Source organism: Taeniopygia guttata, chromosome 7 (assembly GCF_048771995.1).
Source record: "Taeniopygia guttata chromosome 7, bTaeGut7.mat, whole genome shotgun sequence".
In the NCBI taxonomy this organism is placed as follows: domain Eukaryota; kingdom Metazoa; phylum Chordata; class Aves; order Passeriformes; family Estrildidae; genus Taeniopygia; species Taeniopygia guttata.
Window position 1 is genome coordinate 23,914,586 of NC_133032.1, and position 18,930 is coordinate 23,933,515.

The window sequence follows — 18,930 nt, forward strand, 5'->3', positions numbered from 1 at the left end:
TTAATATGGGATGTGAACATTTTCTGCAGTTCTGCATGTCCCTGGAGGCCTTTCCAAGGAGTGGTTGGTCCTCCTAGACACCATCCTGTGGGGCCTGGGGAAAGGAGCTGGCATGAGACTCTGCTTGTTGGGAAAAAAAACTTGAAAAAATATTATTACACTGTCATGACCCATCTCCTCTGTAATCACTAGCTCACATCTAGCCCCATTATTGACTCCAAAGGAGCCAGGCTCCTACAGCACTGCAGATTTCCATTCTGATCATTTGTCTCCCTGACAGGAGAGTGTCAGTGAAGGTACAAGGTACAAGGATTTTTACCAGATTTTTGGATCAGAAATGAGGAGAGCAAAGAACAAATCTGAAAAATCATTTTCCTTATGTATCTATCAAGTTTATCTGCAGGGAGAATGCTCTAGTGACTGCTAGGTCATTTGAAATAGGCTTTTATAACAAAACAGACCATACCTTATAATGCTGAAAGCTCTGAAAGTTCCTGAAATTTCCCTCCATGGTGTTCTTTTTTTTTTTTTTTTTTTTTTTTGCTCACAGCTTGGAGCTAACTTCTGCCTACTTCTGACTTCAGTGTGGTGAGTGAGTTTTTCAACAGTCTGAGAGTGGGCTGTGGACTGTCAAAACCAAATTTCTGGCCTGAATTGGTGAGACACAGTACTGGATTGTCTCACTGGGTTATTCTTTTTTAATTTAAAAGACTAATTTATATTAAAACTATTTTACTGTTAAGACCCCTTTAAAATAGTAGGAGTCAAAACATGTTGTAAATTGTATGATATTTTTAGTCCCCACTTACAATGATGCCTCAAAAACCTGAAACCAACAACAGCTTTCTTGCTGGATTGGTTTTCTTCCATAGAAGACACGTCCCTTTTTTTTAACTACTTAGAGTCACCTCATTCTGTAATTAAGGGTTGAAAAGCCATAAATCACTGTCCTGTTTGATGTGTTCCAGCACATGGGAGTTTCTTACTGCAAAATCTAACTTGTGGGAAAATACCTGGCCTTTGTGTACATGGAGGAGGGAAAGAGGGAATCTTCAGTCCTTTGCTCTTCAGTTAGGTTTCCTTGGAAAAACTGTAATTACCCTCATTACCTTCAGCATGTGTGTAACTCCTGCTGCTGTGCATTGTACCAATGATTTTAATCAAATCACATGCTTCAGGGATTTAGCTTGTCAGCTCTGAGGGGTAAGAAAAAATGTAAATTTACCCCTTCATGCTTTTTTTTCTTCTCCTTCTCTTCCCCCCTTGCCAGCCCCTGGCCTTGTATGCTTGGCTGTGTGCTGGTGCTTGAGTCACACTGACAGCCAACTCTGAGGGTGGAACTGAAGCTTCCCCCAGGTCGGCTCAACAGGAACAGTGGATGATGTTCATTTTCTCTACAGCATGAGGCAGGGACTCGGGCTAGTTTGTTTGCTTATTAAACTGTACTTATTATCTAGTATGTTAGCTTTTGAAAAATTAAGTAATATATTGAGTAGGAAGAGACGGGAACTGTAAGGAGTTACCAGGTTTTTCAAGATAGTTACTACAAGAAGAGGTAAAAAACCCCCAAAAAACTCCTGTCAAACAGTTGTGTCTGTCTGATGGGATTTGACAATTGGATTTGCACGCACAGGTCGAAGGAAGGGAGAGGTTAAGGGTTCGGCTTCTCCTTCTACCCGGGCTTGGGACAGCGCGCTCTGCTTTCCCTCAGTGCGGTGGGAAAAGCGCGGCCCCTCAGAGCTGGGCCCTCAGGGCTGCAGCCGGCGCGGCGCCCTCAGGGCAGCCCTGCGGCGGGGAAGGGGTGCCCGGCCCGAGGGCAGCGCCCGCTCCTGAGGGGCCGCGGCTGCTCCCGTTGCGGCTCACCCCGGCGTGCAGCAGGTGCCCGGGACCCCGGCCGGGGCGCGGGGCGGGTCCGTGCGGGTCCCGCCCGGTCCGGCGGCACCGCCCCCCGCGCTGCCCGGCGGGGCGGGGGCGCCGAGAGCCCCGGGCGGCCCTCGCTCCGCTCCGCTCCGGCAGCGGCCGCCGGCGCGAACAAAGGCGGCGGCGGCAGGCGGCGGTGGCGGCGCGGCCGTGCGCGGCAGCCCGCCCGCCCCTGCTTCCTGGGCCGGACCAGGCGAGGCGGCCCCCGCCCCGCCGCCAAGCGGAGCCGCCGCCGCCGCAGCAGCGCCGGTCGCGGGGCGCGCTCGCCGCCCGTCGCGGAGCTGCATGTGCGCGGGAGCCGTGGCGGAGGATGGCCGTGCTCAAGCTCGCCGACCAGGTGGGCGCCGCGGGGCGGGCGGGAGCGGGCGGCGGGCTCAGCCTCAGCCGCAGCCCCCGCGGCGCTGCGGGCGGCCGGGGGAGGCCCTTCCCCCTGCCGGGGGCCGCCGTGGGAGCCCCTTCGCGGGGAGTGCGTGTGATGCCGGCTCCCCGATGCCCGCCGAGCCGCCGCCGATGCGCGTCTCTTCGCTTCCCGGCGGACATTGTCTGTGTGCGGCGGGCCGGGGGCTCGGAGCCGGGGCTGGGCAGGGCGCCGCTCGCCGCGGCAGCGGCAGCCGGTACCGGGCGCGGGCTCTCCCCCGTCCCCGCCGAGCTGCCGCCCCGCGCTCCCCGGTGAATCCCTGACATCTCCCGTCCGCGGGGTGGGATGGAGGTGGGTGTCGGCTCGTTTCGAAAGGCCTCTCGGCTCTGCCTATCGTTCCTTTGGCTTTTTCCGTCGTTTCGTTGCCGTGCCATACGTAGAAATAATTTTTCCTTTTTGCTTAGAAAGTGCCTCTTCGGATAAGCTGTTGCCGTTCTTCACAGGCTACTAGGAAAACCTGTACTATTAACACTTGGATCGTGTTAAATATAGCAGTGGGTAGATAGCTGTAATCAGTATTAAAGTGTTTCTTATCACTGGTAGCTAGAAGCAATTATAAATATTTAGTAAATTGATGTTATGACTCCCACATCCTGGTTTATCCATATACTCTACCAACTGTTACACGCTTTGCGTGCTTTAATCTGCTATTTTTAATTCAGCATGGTCTGCCTGTGATCTGCAGCGTGGGTGTCCTGCAAGCCTCAGACCCTTCTTGTGGGGTTCAGACTGCCTGCATCCAGCCCCTCTCCAAATACCCGTACTTGGAGATCACAAGCCTTGCTCACAGTCTATTTATGCTTTTCCAAAAAAAACTTCCACATGCACAAAGCTGCCACATAGCACATTGAAAAGAGTTTTGAAAGCAGCAAATGATAAAGCTTCTTCTAAAGTGAAAGCAATATTGGGGGACCAGACTATAATGTGTTTTCATGTGTAACAGAAGGCAGTATTTATGGGCTGCCTCCTGACATGTCCCTTGAATATCCTCATCTTTAGATCTGATGCTTATGACTGGCAATGAAAATGTTTCACACCATGAGGCTTCACTACCCCATGGTGCACAGACTGAGTGTCACAAGGAGATTCAGGTAGGAGCTGTGTGTTAAATATCCAAACAGCAAGCATTAATATAAAAAATACGTGTGTTGCAAAGGACCAAAATTGTACCATTTCAGTACTTTCTACATGTTTAGTGAAGCCCTTGAATTTAGTGCCTTTAGTGTTTTTTAACCTTTGCTGACATCTTACAGCGAGAATTTTGCTTCAGCAGCAGCAGTAAAAGTCAAAATATATTTAAGTCAAGTAGATCACGTCTTGATGAAATCTGTAGTGCTGTAGAAAAATGATAGACTGTTGTGTTAGGGTTCTTCCTTTTTGTCTTCTCTAAGAACTCTCAAAGCAGGGGGAGGAGGCTCCTCAGAGCTGCTGTCACACCCCTGCAGTGTGCCTACATTGAGAATGCTCAAAATTTTGGTGAATGCTCATCATTGTTCCTGGTCAGGCTGTGGCCTGGGACATGATAAGACAGGCTGATAATTTTTCTTTGTGGACATAGGCTTCCTGTTGTTTATAGAGGGATATGTTGGTCTACCTGTACCCGTCCTTCTGGGTCTCTTCGTTTTCTTCATTTTCTTCAGCAGATCTTTTTCTTTCACTTCTGAGCGAGTGGAGGAGGGGCAGGACACATTCAGAGCTGGCTGTGGTGCTTCCTCTTCAACCGAGAGCAGAAGTGTTTGTGTGCCTGTTTCTGTGTGCTTTGAGCTGCTGCTGGTGGAGCCATTCCCACCTGCAACCCGAGCAGTGTCACCGAGGCACCCGGGCTGCACCGCAGCAGCTCTGTGTGCATCAGGGCAAGCTCTGCTTCTCTTCCCTGTCACATTGGAGGAGTGCTGTCCCCAGGCTGGCCCACCTTTAGCAGAGACACACACTGTAACAGCAGCCTCTTATGGTTATAGGTAGACTCAGTCAAAAGAGAGGTGAATCTCTGCTGGAAAAGGATGTGTTTGGGAAAATTTGCATTCCTGTAACAAGTCCTGCATGTACTCAGGCTCACTTGGGTAGAGAGCAGACGACTCCTGCGTTTCTTTCTGCTCTTGAAGATTGAGGCAGCTGTGGCAGTGATAACTTGCAGCGATTCAGGAAACAGTTTCCTTTTTCTTAAACACCAAAAGCCACAGCTAACAATGTCCTGCAGTGAGTTTTGGAGTATGAGGGACAATCCATGCATCCCTACAGTGGTCAGGACCTGTGCTGCTGTGAGTGAGTGTGGGCTGCTCTTTGTACACCGAGTGTGAGGTGCTTCTGGTCTCTGAGTTGTGATGCTTAGGGAAGGTTGACTCTGAAACCAAGAGTTCTGTGGCTGTCATTGGGATTTCTGTAGCACATGGTTGCTGGATCCACAACTGTTTTGACCAGTGAGGAGAACATCATGTAGGAGATGACTAGAGAACTTCCCTGCTGGGAGTTTATACGTGCCTTTCTCTTAAGTGATCTGTTTCCTCCTTGCCTCCATACTTGGCTTTTCTTACCAAGTGTATCTAACAGCACAGGTAGTATTCAGACAGATGAGAAATTCATCACACCACTTCTCATACAGGCTTTGAAGACAGATATGTGTTAATAGTTGCTGCTTTTTTGATACAGCTGAAAGGTGCTAAAGTATTGCTACACTTAAACCTTAAAAGAGATAATCAGTTCTTTTAGCTGCATTCACTAGTTAGACAGGAGAGCTTAGCTTAAGAGTTTAGCATTAGTAGGTTACTTGAATTTGCTTCCAGTGATGCTAATTATTAGCTCATCAGTTGAGCCAAGAGAAACCTGTAAGTGGTTTAACCACAGGAAGTGTATTCTACCATGGTTCGTTTCTAGATTAATTTCTTTCAGGCATGTAACTAGTCACTTTTGAATGACTAAATGTTAAGCAGAAAACAAGCTTAAATAATTAATAAAACTTAAACTAATTCATAGGATTATAATCTATGTGCATAATTGTGTTCTGTGCATTTGTAAACATTCTGAAATCTAAATATTTCAGTTGTCATATACAAATATTGCAAAACGTGCTTTAAATCCTAACACATTTACTTGTTGTTTTTTTTTACCATCTCTGCTGTGAATGTTAATTACAGCAAGCGTGCAAGTTGTTTTAAGGAAAACACCTTTTTTTATTTTCAATTCTAGGAGTTATTCCTGTACTGTTCCCTGTCCAAGTCATTGGCTGTACCTTTTCTATTTCAATAAGCATTATTATTTTATATTGTGTGAGGGTACAGATGTTGATGATAAAAGGTTGCAATTGAGCTAGAGTTCAGAAGGAGCAGAAGACAAGTGAGCAGCCAGAGGCTTTCAGGTGCGAGTGGTGCTCTGAAAGGGTGAAGGTATTGATCTGCTTGTGACTTTCATGGCTGCTTTTTGAGCAGCAGTTGTTGCCTGGACCTACCTCTCTTATCCTTTGAGTAATCAGCAGATGTAAGGCTCTTCCTGCTGCCACTCTCCCTGTCTGCTGTCTGCAGTTCTTTGCCCAGCTTATTCCTCATACCTGCACCAAGTAACCTGGTTTCTTGAGAACTGTTTGTTTGCCACTTGCAAACTTTTCCAGAGAAAGCCTGGTAGCTGATGTCCTATTTAGTGTGCTTTTCATCTTCATGGTTTCCACTGCTGGTTCTGGGCAGCAAACTGACAATTGCTCCTGTCAGCACTGTGTGAAAGGGTAAAATACCTTAAAAGAATTCTATATGTAAACTTATGTGATTCACCTTTTGAAAATTATTTTGGAAGAACTTAAAGTTTCTGTAGTGTCTCCATCTCATTTTCAGTTTTGCCTAGCTAGTTGGGGCCTTCCTTGCAGAGTTGCCACCTCTGCCCCCAGATCTGCAGGTTGTCTCTTTAGCTAACTGTATCATCTTCTTTCTGTTTAAATCCAACAAAGTCGCTCTGTGCATGGCTGTTAGATTTGGGATGCCAGCTCTGCCTTCACCTCCATGGCACAAATGTGTCCATTGTGCCCATCAGAGCGGGGTGTGTGTGGGACATGCATTGATGTCTGTCAGAAGCTGGTGCAAGCTCCACTGCCTGTTGTTGGTTATAGTTGTGCATGTTTGCAGAGGAAATGTACCACTCTGTCTTTAAAAGACACTGAGAAGGTTTTCGATAAACAAAAATAAAATGGGAAGCTACCTAGGAAGTGCAGCCTGTGTAGCTGCTGTTAAGAAATGTAGTGCTTGCTGTTAAGAAATGTAGTGCTTGGTGGTTTCATGCCCGCACTGCCAGATTCAGTGAGAAGCTTGCTGTAAATCTGAGACAAACACAGGCTCTAGCTAGCCTTGGGCCAGTGCATCTGGAGGGTCATAGTTTACTGTGACTTCAGTCACCAGCCCAGGCCCTGTATGTACAAAATGAGATAATTACTTTTAGGCTGCCCTCACAAGCATGCATATGCATGTATAAGGGTAATGGAGCCCAGATGAATGGCAGTGTATGTGCTTAGGCTGCTATTAACTGCAAGCCCTCATCCTGTCTCCTGGTATTTTGCCTGTTGTCCTTGATTGCTGAGGGTAATGCAGTGTGACTAGAACTGAAAGAACCATTTCTCTCCCTTCCCTAAATGTTTTCCTGTGTTTGACAGTTCTTTGCTGACCATCAGGATCTTTTTTATTATGGTCACAGAGAAACGGCATTAAACAGATGTTTAAATAATTTTAAACAGATGTCAAAGATCATAAAAATCTGCTGGGCAAAGGCTGGACTTGTGTCTGAACACACTTAAAAAACCAAAATGAATACAACAGTAACAAATAGTCTCCTAACAAAACCAATTACATTTCCAAGTGATGGTGTGTCTAACTTATTTCAGAATCATTCAATTGACAATAATGTCTTTCTGTGTATCCTTTCTCTGTGACATGTAAAAGCATCTGAGAAAATGCCCCTGAATCTACTGTATAAAATAGGAGTAATGAACCTGTGCCTCATGCCCACAGGCAGCCCACGAGTTAATTTGGTGTGGCATGTGATGCCACGATTCCTCCCTTCCTCATATTATGACTAGATAATATTAAGGTGTGTATATTAATTTGCACTCTTCTAAGTGGTTTTGAAAGGGCTCACAGCCAGAAAGAGATAATCCATTTTAGTACAAAATACCAGCCACAAAACTAAGGTAATTGTGGGGAGGGGAGGAAGAGGAATTTACCCACAGGAGTGTGTCTCTATTATTTTGTGTGAAATGAAAATGTGGTTGGACCAAAATATCTCCACTGTGGCTGCCACTGTCTTTCTGGAGCCATGATATTCCTAGGTATCATGGATACTGTGACACATGGTTCCATGCTTTTTAAAATTAAATAAAAACTTTGGAAAAACTGGGATGTGCCAGAATTCCTGGTCTCATTCAGACCTGTAGGAGTGATGGTTGCCGCCATTTGGTATAGATGGCATCTTCACTCTGACACAGAATCATCAAATTGTTTAGATTGGAAAAGACCTTCAGGATCATAGAGCCTGACCATAAACCAAACACTGCCAAGAACACCACAGAAATATTTCCCTACACTCCTTCTAAATACCTCCAGGGATAGTCCTGTTCAGAGGAGGTGGCTTTGGGTCCACAAAAAGAGCAAGATACAGGCTCAAAAGGGAAGCTGCTTTGCTGCCTTTTTTTTTTTTTTTTTTGGTCATGACTTCTGCAATGTTTCACTTCCTAGTAATCTTGTAACTTGTTTCAAGGTAAAAAGGAAGCACTTGAGTCAGGAGAATTAATTTATGGCGTGGTGTAGCGTGTTCAAGTATAGACATTTCTTTAGCAGAGAAATTCTCTGGGGGTTTGCTCTTTGGTAATGCTGGAAAGGTTGGAGTGGCTGTGCCTAGATGGGGGGTGTGTCTGCCATCTTAGGGTATTAGTTTTCTTGAGTTGCAGATGACATCCAGCAGAACTTAGCCTCCTGTACTCTCTTGAGGTGTGGTATTTTATCACACCAGGCATGACAAGGGCCTCATGACCTCTTCCTGTTCATCTCTTAAATGAAGATGTCGTTGTCATGGCTACCTTTAGTAGAGAAACAAACATTGCTCCCAGCTTGGGTGCTTGTGTAATGGCTTGGTTCCAGGAAGGTGATGTTTTTATCTGGATCCTTCTCGAGGGTGGGCAGATGTTGTGTGTGACCCGGGAGCAGCAGTGCCCGGGCTGGCGCTGGCTGCTCACCGGACGCGGTGGCTGTGCATGCCGTGCCTCCCCCGGGACACGCGTCGGTCGGTGCCGCTGTCAGCAGCACACACAGCGCTGACGGTCACACGCTGGGCTGGGGAACAAATCCCTGCGAGCAGAGAGAACTTTTGAGCCTTGTTTCTAGAGATCTGTGTGTAGCTGAGCCTGCTTGTTTGTTGCCAAGAGAGGCAGAGGCTGGGATGTGTTGGTGATGGGAAGGGTTTCCCTGTGCTGGCTTTGCGGTCTGCTCAGAGAGGAGCCAGGCCAAGTCTCTTCTCCTCTTCCCGAAGCTGCCCCACCATTAACAGATCTTTGCTTGTGGAATGGGCGGCTTACTCTTTAGGAGCCACTGTTGGAGTTAATTCTGTCTTCAGGCTAATAACTAATGCTTCAAATGACATATTATGTTTTTAGGCTTTTTTTGACCTCTGTCCAGAATTTTTTCCTTTAAGTGGTACTAGTACTAACTTGGTGTCAACACATGCCTACAGGAGCCGGATATTGTAGGTATAAGCCTGTTAGGCAAATGTTTCAAAGTATGTTCTGATGGCATTGACCATTTCCTCTGGTTTTTATTGCTGCTTTTCTTGAATGCCCCACTTCACATACTGCCTCTGTATGTTGCAGAACATACAGGTGAGCTAAACTTGCTGACAGACTACTGCTGTATTTTAACCCTTTAGTTTGTTTGTTTTTTTGGCTGTTTTTGTATTTAAATTAGCTTCCAGAAGTTGTTGCTTCCAGAAGTACATATCTGTCATTTGTCACTTTTTTTGTTAACTGGAAAGCTTGGGTTGGCAAGTTCCCACAGCTGCTGTCTGTGGCTTCAGCCCTTTTTTTACTTTGCTGCACTAGAAACATGTTGGAACCCTTCAGCATGGTAATGGGTGGGAATCAAAGCATTACAAAATTACATTTAAAGGGGAGAAATTATTTTGCAGTTTCAACCAAGAGTTTGAGGTCATTCTTGGACGTTTGCAAGGAGTTGGTCAACAAATTACAGCATTTAGTTGTGGCTAGGTAATTGTGACATTCTGAAAGAGCGTGTGCTTTTTGATGACAGACATTTGCATGTGTTTTGCTTTTGGGGGAAGAAAAATCTTTCCTGTCTGCAGATGTACAACCAAAAATGGAGGCTGTTGAATGGATTTCTTCCATGCAGTGCTGAACCTCCTGGCCTAGCAGGCTTTTTTCTGCTTGATGTTTGTTCTTCGAGTTACAAGCTGGTTTTTATATACGGACGTGCATTTTTGTGCTGGAATTATTTGTCAAGGCTTGCTCTGTTGTTTTTAAAAGAGTACTTGGGGAGAATGAATGCCCTCACAAAGCCCCACTTCCCCTCACAGCTGCATGCTACTGCATCTTTCTGAGGAAGTAGACAAACCCAGAGTAGTTAACTCCTGCATATGGTCTTAACTGATGTACCTGATGGCATCTATTTACTGAGCTGAGGCTTCAGCTCCTTTCCATAAAGGATTTGGTTTCTTATGGAAAACCCTTGTGTTATTGAATTTTGTACATGTAGGATTGCTTCAAGGGCCATGTGTTGATATCCTTAATAGCACAAAGTTTGCAAATAATCTCTAGTGATGAATAATTTTCTGTTTAAATGTTAGGATTTTTATTCTGGTAATTTTTTGGATCTCATTATATGGCCTGTTTTTATCCCCATCTTGCAGCCTTTGTGATTTTACAGACTTTTTGCTTGAACAAGTGTGTTTTGTCCATGCAGAAGCGTTAGCAGAACAGTTGTTTGGTGTCTTACTTGGTTGCATACCTCTAACTACATGTCTTTGTAAATGAAGTACTGCCAGAAGTAAAGAGCATGTAACTTACAGAAATTTAAGAGTAAAAATGTAAAAATCAAGTATTGTGTCTGCAGTTTATCAACTGAAAAGAAACCACCAGTCAACTGCACCATTAGGTGCACAAGCTTTCACATTCTAAATCTTAACAAATAATTTAGGTGAAAGGAAACGAGTGTGAACATTAATAAGCTTTTATATGCACTTTGTCATTAATAATAATGTAGATAATACCATTCAGATGGAGAAAATAACCCATTTTATCACAGCATCATTTTAACATGATAGGTTCCTTGCCTTTTCAAGGTGGAAGAGCCACAGATTGCCTTCTGAAATCTCATCCTCAAATGAAGTTTTGCTTTTGGCTGTATCAAATCTAGACCAGCTTTGCAGGAATATGGGGAAGCTGCTTTGTATTTATAATAACACACTGGTAGCAGCACCCGTCTTGTTGTGTTTCTATGTATAAAGTTAATTTTTCCTATACTTCTAAGAGATAAAGGTGGACATCATATCCTTTTCACTAGTGTTTTTATTCTTTCCTCTCTTGGTGTTTGTTTTGTTTTTGTAATAAAGGTTACTTCTGTTGTATTCTGTGCAATAAGGCAGCACAACAAAGCTGTGCCTGTGCTGTTGGGCCTTGCTGGCAGCAGTAGATGGGTACATCAAGCTGTCTGGTGTCACCAGGCTGGGCTGGTGTGACTCCTAGAGCCAGCCCTCGTGCCATGGGAGCTGGTCCCAGCAGGGAGCCTGGCATCTTGAAGCTAGAATTCCACAGTATTATCTGGTAAAACACTGATTTGCTCAGTGTGGTCTTTAGTTGTTTAGCATACCTAGGGTAAAAAATTAAAGAACAAGGGCCTGAAAATCCCCATATTGTCTTTATGCTTCCAGCTGTTTTAATGTGCTTGCCAATGCAACATGCAGCACTTATCTCCAAGATAGAATCAAGAGAGGGACTTATTTAGTCATTGACTTCAGGAACATTTCCAGAGTGTTCTACAAATGAAGTTAATGTGGTGTGCCAGGTTCTGCAACCATTGCCTCTGTTTGAGAGGAGCAGGCTTAGGTGAGTGATCTTGTTGCACCCTGCTTGGCATGAACCAAGCCTAGTATGAGGAATTTTTTTTGCTTTTAATATAAACAAGCCTTGATCATTTACCTATATGCATAATCCTCCTCCTCTTTAGGAGATGTGGCCCAGCTTCTGATGGGATTTTCTACAAGTAGAGCCTGTGGCTCCAATAACCTTGGCTGGACACAAATCTGAGATTTTTTTTTTTAAGAAGCTGCCAAGGTGGCTTTAGAATTTGGAGAGAGGAGGTGGAAGGAGAGGAGTTGCCCTGGGCAGCAGAGGCAGAGAGCAGGAGGGATGATAGTAGGCAGGCATTGTGTAGCTGGAGGTGCAGTGCCGCTGCCTGATGGCACTGCCAAGAGAAGATGCTTGTTACCCTTTTCACAGCTGGAGAACTGCTGCAGAGAAGCTCTGTGACTTGAGTCAGGCTGAGAAGGGGGCTGGTGAGAGAGCAAGAGCCAAATCCTGATTTACTCTTTTAGTGGCTGATTCACAGTGATGCCCTTCCTTCCTGCAGGTTGTTTTAACACTGTTTACTGTGTGGGCTGATGCCAATCTCATGATGTTGCAAGGTGAGAAATGAATGGTGGTATGTGTTGTCATAGTAGTGTTAAATTCAATGGACATACTGGGTTTTTTAGATATTTGTTCTGTAAACTGTATAATCAAAATTGTTGCTGCTTAAGAGCAAGTGCTCTGTTAGGAAATGGTTTCTAGGTCACCTGGTAGGTAAAGACTTATTCTGGTTGATTGCTGTGGGTGGCTGTCTTTGGTCACTAATCCTGTGTCATAGGCTTAGTGTTGTGTCCTGGAAATGCAAATGGTAAAAGTGAGATCAGCCTGTTATGCATCAGTACTGCTTGTTTAGCCTAAATGTCCTAATAATCCAGGACTGCCTGACTCTGCCATGGAGCACACATGCATGTGAAGCTGGGTTGTTCACATCTGAAAACTTACTGTCAGTGGATTAGATGGTGCCCTTTGGGTACATTTCACACAAGCTCCATTTCATGTCTGGCTCAAATTCAGCAGTCTTGGAATTATAAAATCATTCAGGTAGGAAAATGCCCTTTAGATAATTGAGTCCAGCTGTTGAAAACACCATTAAACAACTGTCACAGCTGGCACACTACAAACTCATCAGGCTACAACACAGTCCTTCAGCAGAAATGTTTGTGGTTTAACATAGTGCTGGCTGATTCCCATACCATTGTGTCATTTAGATACCTCCTTAAGTAGGGATCAATACATATAAATTAAATTCTAGCACAGGTAATCCACTTGAATACAAAGCAGGCATTTTAAACCCATTCAGAAACCCCACGATGTCTTCTCACTAAGCTCTGCTTATTACAGGTAAATATTTATAGACATATAACCTAGTTTCTAATTAGAAGAAATTCCTCCTTCCAGAATAATTTTAAAGAAGACTTGTTAATTTGTCCATCATCCCTGCTTCCCAGAGGAGTGTTATTTCTTTTCTGCAAACAGGAGCAAGTGAAGCTGAATGGATTTGCCCTCCTCCATGGCAAAGGTTCAGACTAGCTAAACCAGCCATGCAGCCTGTGTAGCTCCAAGAGTGAATTATCCAGACCTAGGTTCTCTGAGGATGTGCCCACTGTTGGTGGGGAGATCACACAGCCCAGGAGCTCCTGCAGGCTGTGGCTTGGCAGGTGCAGCTCCCTGGGGTGGCTGGTTACAGAAGCCTTGCATATATCCTCTTCCTACAGGCATAGGCACAGCTTTCACATTAATCAGGGATTGCATTTGGGATCTCCTGGTTCCTGTTCCTGGGTAGAGTTTGCATATCTTTAATGGGGTTTTATGCATGCTCCGTGCCCTCCAAGGCAGGTTTGTGATTCACCAGAGAGCTGTCTGGAAAAGGAGAGACAAATGACGGCAAACCACAGAGCAGGCACATGATCTTCAGCACTTCTTGTTCCCGCGGGGCTGGCTGAAGACAGCTCCAAACAACTGCCTGAAAAGCCTTGTGTGACTCCTAAGGGATGACTCTGTGCAGACACAGGGTCTCCAACCCTTTAATGACCTGCACACTTTCAGACAGTTGTCTGGGAAATTCTTCAGTTGGCTGTGTGGTAGCACAAAAATTAAAAAGAGTGTACAAGCAGATGTAATTCAGTGCCTCAAGCCTCCAAAAAGCTTTAGCATAGAGTAAGCTTTCTCCTAGGGCTGGCGTTCAGCTGCTTGCCTAGGACCAAGCAAATAGGGAAGGCTCTGTCCAACAGAAGTAACAAAATGCATTTTCTTTTCCTGTAAGATTATTGACCTGTTCAGAGTCTGCTGGACTGAATTGCACTGCTACTTGCTGGGATATTGTAACATCAAAAAAAAAAAGTCCGTGAAAATAACTGGTTCACCTCTGTGAAGTACCTCTGTGGGTACAATTCCAACCATAGTGTCACATTTGTTTTATTCCTGATGCTGATTCTGTTGATGCATTTTGGTTGCTTTCAAGCATTAGGCTTGGAGAGAACACTCCAGATTTTTGCCTGTTGTTAACAAAGGGTTCAGCTGATACATTAATTGAACCTTGAACATGTGCAGCAATATTTTTAAGCCACAGTAGATGTTTCACCAGTAAGGTAATTCTCTCTAAAGAGGGATAAACAGTTTGCTCAGCCCGAGGAGACTTTGCTTGCTTGTGCCTTATTGCATAAATTCATGCATGTTGTACTGCCCCATAGAGTTGTGCTAAGCCCTGGTGTTCATAGCAGGACAAGTGCAATCAAGATGGCAAAAGCCATCTTTCTGCTGAGGTCTGCCTTAATCAAGCTGAAAAACCAGTCAGACCTACTTTATATTGCCCATGTCCCGGTTTTGGGAAACAAATGTGGTTGAAGACAGTGGGTCCTTAGAGGGTAGTAAAACTGCCTGCAGAAATATAATTAGAAGGGGCTTTAATTGGTTGGGGTCTGTTCCCTGGTGCTCTCCTTACCTGTGTAGCAGAGCCAGGCTTGGAATACTGTGTAGTTTCCTGGTGGTGCCCTACCACCAGGCAGGTGTGGGTGCTGATTTGCCTTGGGATGTGAGAGAACTGCCACAGGTTGGGCAAAGCCAGAGCAGCTTTATTGGCAGGGACTGCCCAGGTCCTACTTCTGGGAAGGGGCCATGTCTGCAAGGCATTTGCTTTCCCATCCTGAGGATTAGGGATCCAACCTGTGGGCTTCTTTCTTTCACAGTGGGGATCTGCTTTGTTACTCTACCAGCCCTTTCCCTAGATAGTGGCTAACTCTGGGTTTGAAGACCCCAGAAGGGACAACAGAGTTCAAGTGTCTTCTTGATCTTCATTGCTGAGGCGAAATTGGATCATTTGCTATGAGCTGATTTCAGTTGTGCTTGGAAATTTACTGAAACAGCTACTCCAAAATAACTATTCTGAAGAGATATTTTGGTGTGGGCGCTCATATTCTTGCATAAGAGCGTAGTTTGCTGGTCTGTCTTAGTGCACCATGGAACTAAAATAATTGCTGACTAACTACTCAAGAATAGCGCTTTTGGTAGATGCCTGAGCACAGAAAAACCCACTACAAAGAACAAAGATACCCCCCCATCCCACCCCGATTGCAAAGAGGATGTTCTTCTCAAGGTATTTAAATAGTTCTGTTCATTCATGTTTGTTTAGAAATGAGCAGTGGTAAGTTTTATGTTGCATGGTTTAACATATTTCATATTCATTAACAAATGAGTACCAATTAATTTTACATTATGATGCTTAAGGGGTAGACTGGAAGGAATGGTATTTAGCTATGGCTGTTTGGCAATTATGACCTTATATATAATAACAGACTCAATAAATTCTTGATGTGAGAGAGCACTATTAATCAACACAGAGTTAATTAACTGTGCTGCTTACTTAGGAAGTGATGTGCAGAATGGTCTGAATCTCTGCAGTGCTATAGGCTGAAAATATTTGATTTGTTTGATACCTGCCTTGTTTACATAGAAATTTCCCTTAAAATTGATGCTGAAGAGGGAGCAACACTTCCTCCAGGTGACTGAACACTGGTCTCAAAGGTCATTTTCTTCCATGGCTCTGACACTCTGGCAGACCTTAACACGGGTCACTGTGTCACTTAGGCTTTCTGTCACCTCCACATAGAAGGTGGAAGCCTTTGGATTAGTGCTGCAGTGCTGGTAATGGAAAGTGCTCTTGCATCAATGGTTTTGTTTAGGTTAATCCTATAAGACTACCAGGAAATTAGGAATCATGGTGATAATTAAGAGTTTTACTCCTCAGCTCTAATTTAGACTTTATATAGGACTGGGTTTTTTTGTGTGTGTTTTTTTAATAATCTGAAATGTAGTCCAAAAATGGGAAAATGAATAGATTCAGCACATGTTCAGAGAGCCAAGCATTGATCTCTGTACCACTCACCCCTCCACACTCCAAATAGATATTTTCATTTTCCTCATAATGTGATACTTAGAAGTATGAAAGTGTCTTGGCTTTTTGGAATGGCCATCATTTTGTTGGCTCAGTATGCATATTAATGTGAAGGGTGGACTTCTAACCTGACATTGTACATTTTAATGTATATTTTAAATTCTATATGTACATTTTTATTACATTGTAGATAATCTGTCTTTTTTGCTGTCTCTTGAACCACTTTAATAGCTGGGGTCACTGTGGACTGTCACAGAAGGATTCAAAGGTGTGAGCCATGAGAATGCTTTAAGCTTGCTTAGAACAATGCTTACTAAGAGCCAGTTTGGGGAGTTTGAGTTACTCCAGTATGAAAGAAGTGAGAGAAAGCAACTTTTCTGGCTGATGGAATGTGAAACCTCCTGAGTTCATATGCCCTGTTTTTATTCTTGAAGTTAATTTAACTTACATATATATATATAGCACAGACAGTCTTCTTTCTTTCTTTTTTTTCTTTTTTTTTTTTTTTTTTTTTTAAGTGCAGTTAAGTGTAATCCTTCATCTTCTGTCCTCTCTCTGCCACCTGGGCTCTTAGTCTTAATTAGAGCCTGTTTAGCAAATAGCTAATACAAGAGTGGCTTAGTGTTACTACCACAAGAGATGGCAACCACATAGGGCCAGAAATAGATGAGCAGAAACTGTATAGTCTGAAAGTGTAATGGAATGCTCTTTGCCATTTATAATGATGCAACTAATTAGAGGGGCCTGAGAGTGGGGAAGGCAAGGAGAGAGGAAGAGATTTTCACTTTAGATCTCAGGGCAGAGAAATTGATGGTTCAGCCAATCTCTTTGCAAATGGGATTTTTCTGCCGCAACCGCACAGCTTCTGTTTTTGAAACAGAGGAAAGCAGTAACTCTTAAATGATAGAAAAACAACTGTTCTTTTTTTTGCCCTGCTTTTTTACTACCCTCTCTGGGAAAGAGAAGTCAACTGACACCTCTTCTTATTAACCCCAAAGTGTAGCTGGTGGTTATGGCCTGGCATCCGTACTTTTCCGCCCTCCCATCCAGCTCCCTCCCTGTGCGGTTGGCGTGGCTCCTGCTGACTCTGGCGGCTCATCCTGTGCTCCAGCTGCCATGCAGACAGCACGTGCAGAGAGGCTGCTTCACTTAGGTATGTAACACTTTCTCAAATTCAGCCTTGGGCCTGGTTCTTCATGAGCTGCAGGGGAGTCAATCCAGTGAAAGGGCAATACTGTACTAAGCTGGTATTAATGACAGCTCTTCCATTTGAGTGCTATGGCCCTTGGTCCCACACACAGATGTTTTAAGATATGCACTACATGGTACATGTATAGATCCTTAACATACTTTTTTTTTTATTTCTGAGTTGCTTTCAACCATGGATTTCTTTAGAGCCATGCATGTTATTCCTTGTTTGGAGAAGCCCTCTCTCTCTTGCCCTTATACTAGTGCAATTTTTCCTTTCTCATACCTCTCATGTTTTCAGAGTGTGGTGGAAGATGGTCTGTGCTTTCCCCTGTGCTTGTGTCACGGAGTCCAAGTACTGGACTTTACTCCTTGACTTTACCCCTTTTTATCTTTACAGCACAGTCTCTCTTTTCCCTTTTTTTTTTTTTTTTTTTTTGCCAGCTGCCAGGGTGTCTTCAGTGCTGTGAAGTCAGATGAAAGGTAGGAGTTAAAGCTCCCTTTGCTGCAGTCCTCCCCTTGGGTGTGCTGGTAGAAATCCCTTGGATCTCTGAAGTTTCATCATCCCCCTTCATTCTTAGCTTCAGAAGAACTAGGATCGTTCAGAAGTTCTAGGATCTCCTGACACCACCAAAAAAACCTGAGCTCGGGGGAAGTACAAGCAAGAGGCATTAGTTTTCAATAGTTTTAAGTATCATATGTCATTTGTGGTTCATAATTTCAGATGATTTCATGAAGAGATTTTTCTCCATTTGTTTTGGCCCTATGAACAGCCCATAATTTTTTCTGTTACAACAAAATGCAAATGATTTTATGAATATGTTAGGTGTAAGTTGAAGATGATAAATGATACTAAAGATCAGATGGTTATATGATGTAGAAGGTATACAAGTAATGGATTCAAGCAAGACAAGCAATCAGAAAAAGATGAAGAATTGAAATGTAAAACAGCCGTAGTAGCAGTGTGACATTTTAGACTATTTTTGAGTATGTGAAGGATGGGGAAGACGCAAGACTGGAGACAGGCAAATGTTGTGCCTATTTTAAAAGGGGGGAAGTGATGAGCCAGGGAATTAGTGTAATGCTAACACTGTGAAGTGTACAAAGCAAGTTGTTGGACAGATTTATAGATACCTGGATGATGTTAAGGTAATTTAAAAAAAAAAAACTACAGAAAAGTATGGAAACAAAAGTTAGTCCTAAAGAAGCGTTCATATCTTTACTTTTTTCTTACAAAGATTCAGAGAGGTGGGAAGGCCTGTATTATTTCAGATTTTGGAACTACAATACCATTTGTTATAGTTAATTCAAAAAAAAAGCTTTAAGTATGGTGAGGTGCAGCCTGGTCCCCCAGATTTCAGCAGCAGTTGAATTTCCATGTATTTAATGGCATCCAGACTTTTTTGATAATATGAGGAGGATTGTGATGTTAAAAGTCATAAAATGTCTTGTTCCCAGAAGTCTCTGGCTTGACAGAATTTCTGTAGATTCTTAGAATCTCAGGATTTCTGAGAAGTGAAGTCTTGTTGATTTTTCTGCTTTGTTCAGGGAAATTCGGCTTGGTGCACATTTTTTGAAACTTGCAGACCACCAGCAGAAATTACCCTGGGGAGGCCCTGGACTTTAGCGAGCTGCTCCAGCCGTGAGGGGAGTAATAGGGAACAGTAAGTGCTAGGCTTGTTCTTCCTATGAGTGTGATGATAGAGGCTGACACCTGGGCAATTTTCAACTTATTCTAAACTGGGAAGCTGATGAAAGGACCCACTGTATCTTCACCACTGCTTTCTCTTGACTCTTCTTTGCAGACCCTCAGAAGGCAGCTCTTCACTTTCTGCCGGTGATGTGGCTTTCTGATCAAGCTTTTGCCATGGCTGCAGCAAACTTGGTCAATAGTACAGGAAGAAAGACACTTTT

At 44.0% G+C, this 18,930-nt stretch overlaps 1 protein-coding gene across 15 annotated transcripts in view; it reads left to right on the top strand.

Moving 5' to 3' along the window:
• The first annotated feature begins 1,613 nt into the window (after positions 1-1,613).
• The window catches only part of ANKRD44 (ankyrin repeat domain 44), a 129,840-nt gene continuing 112,523 nt past the window's right edge, over positions 1,614-18,930 (top strand). For 13 of the 15 annotated variants that reach the window (XM_030277784.4, XM_032749457.3, XM_030277785.4 and 10 more), the window contains exon 1: positions 1,614-2,257. In XM_030277784.4, coding sequence (XP_030133644.3) covers positions 2,231-2,257 — 27 coding nt within the window. In that variant the 5' untranslated portion in view covers positions 1,614-2,230. The other 2 variants (XM_030277792.4, XM_072932416.1) reach the window with 2 other exon arrangements.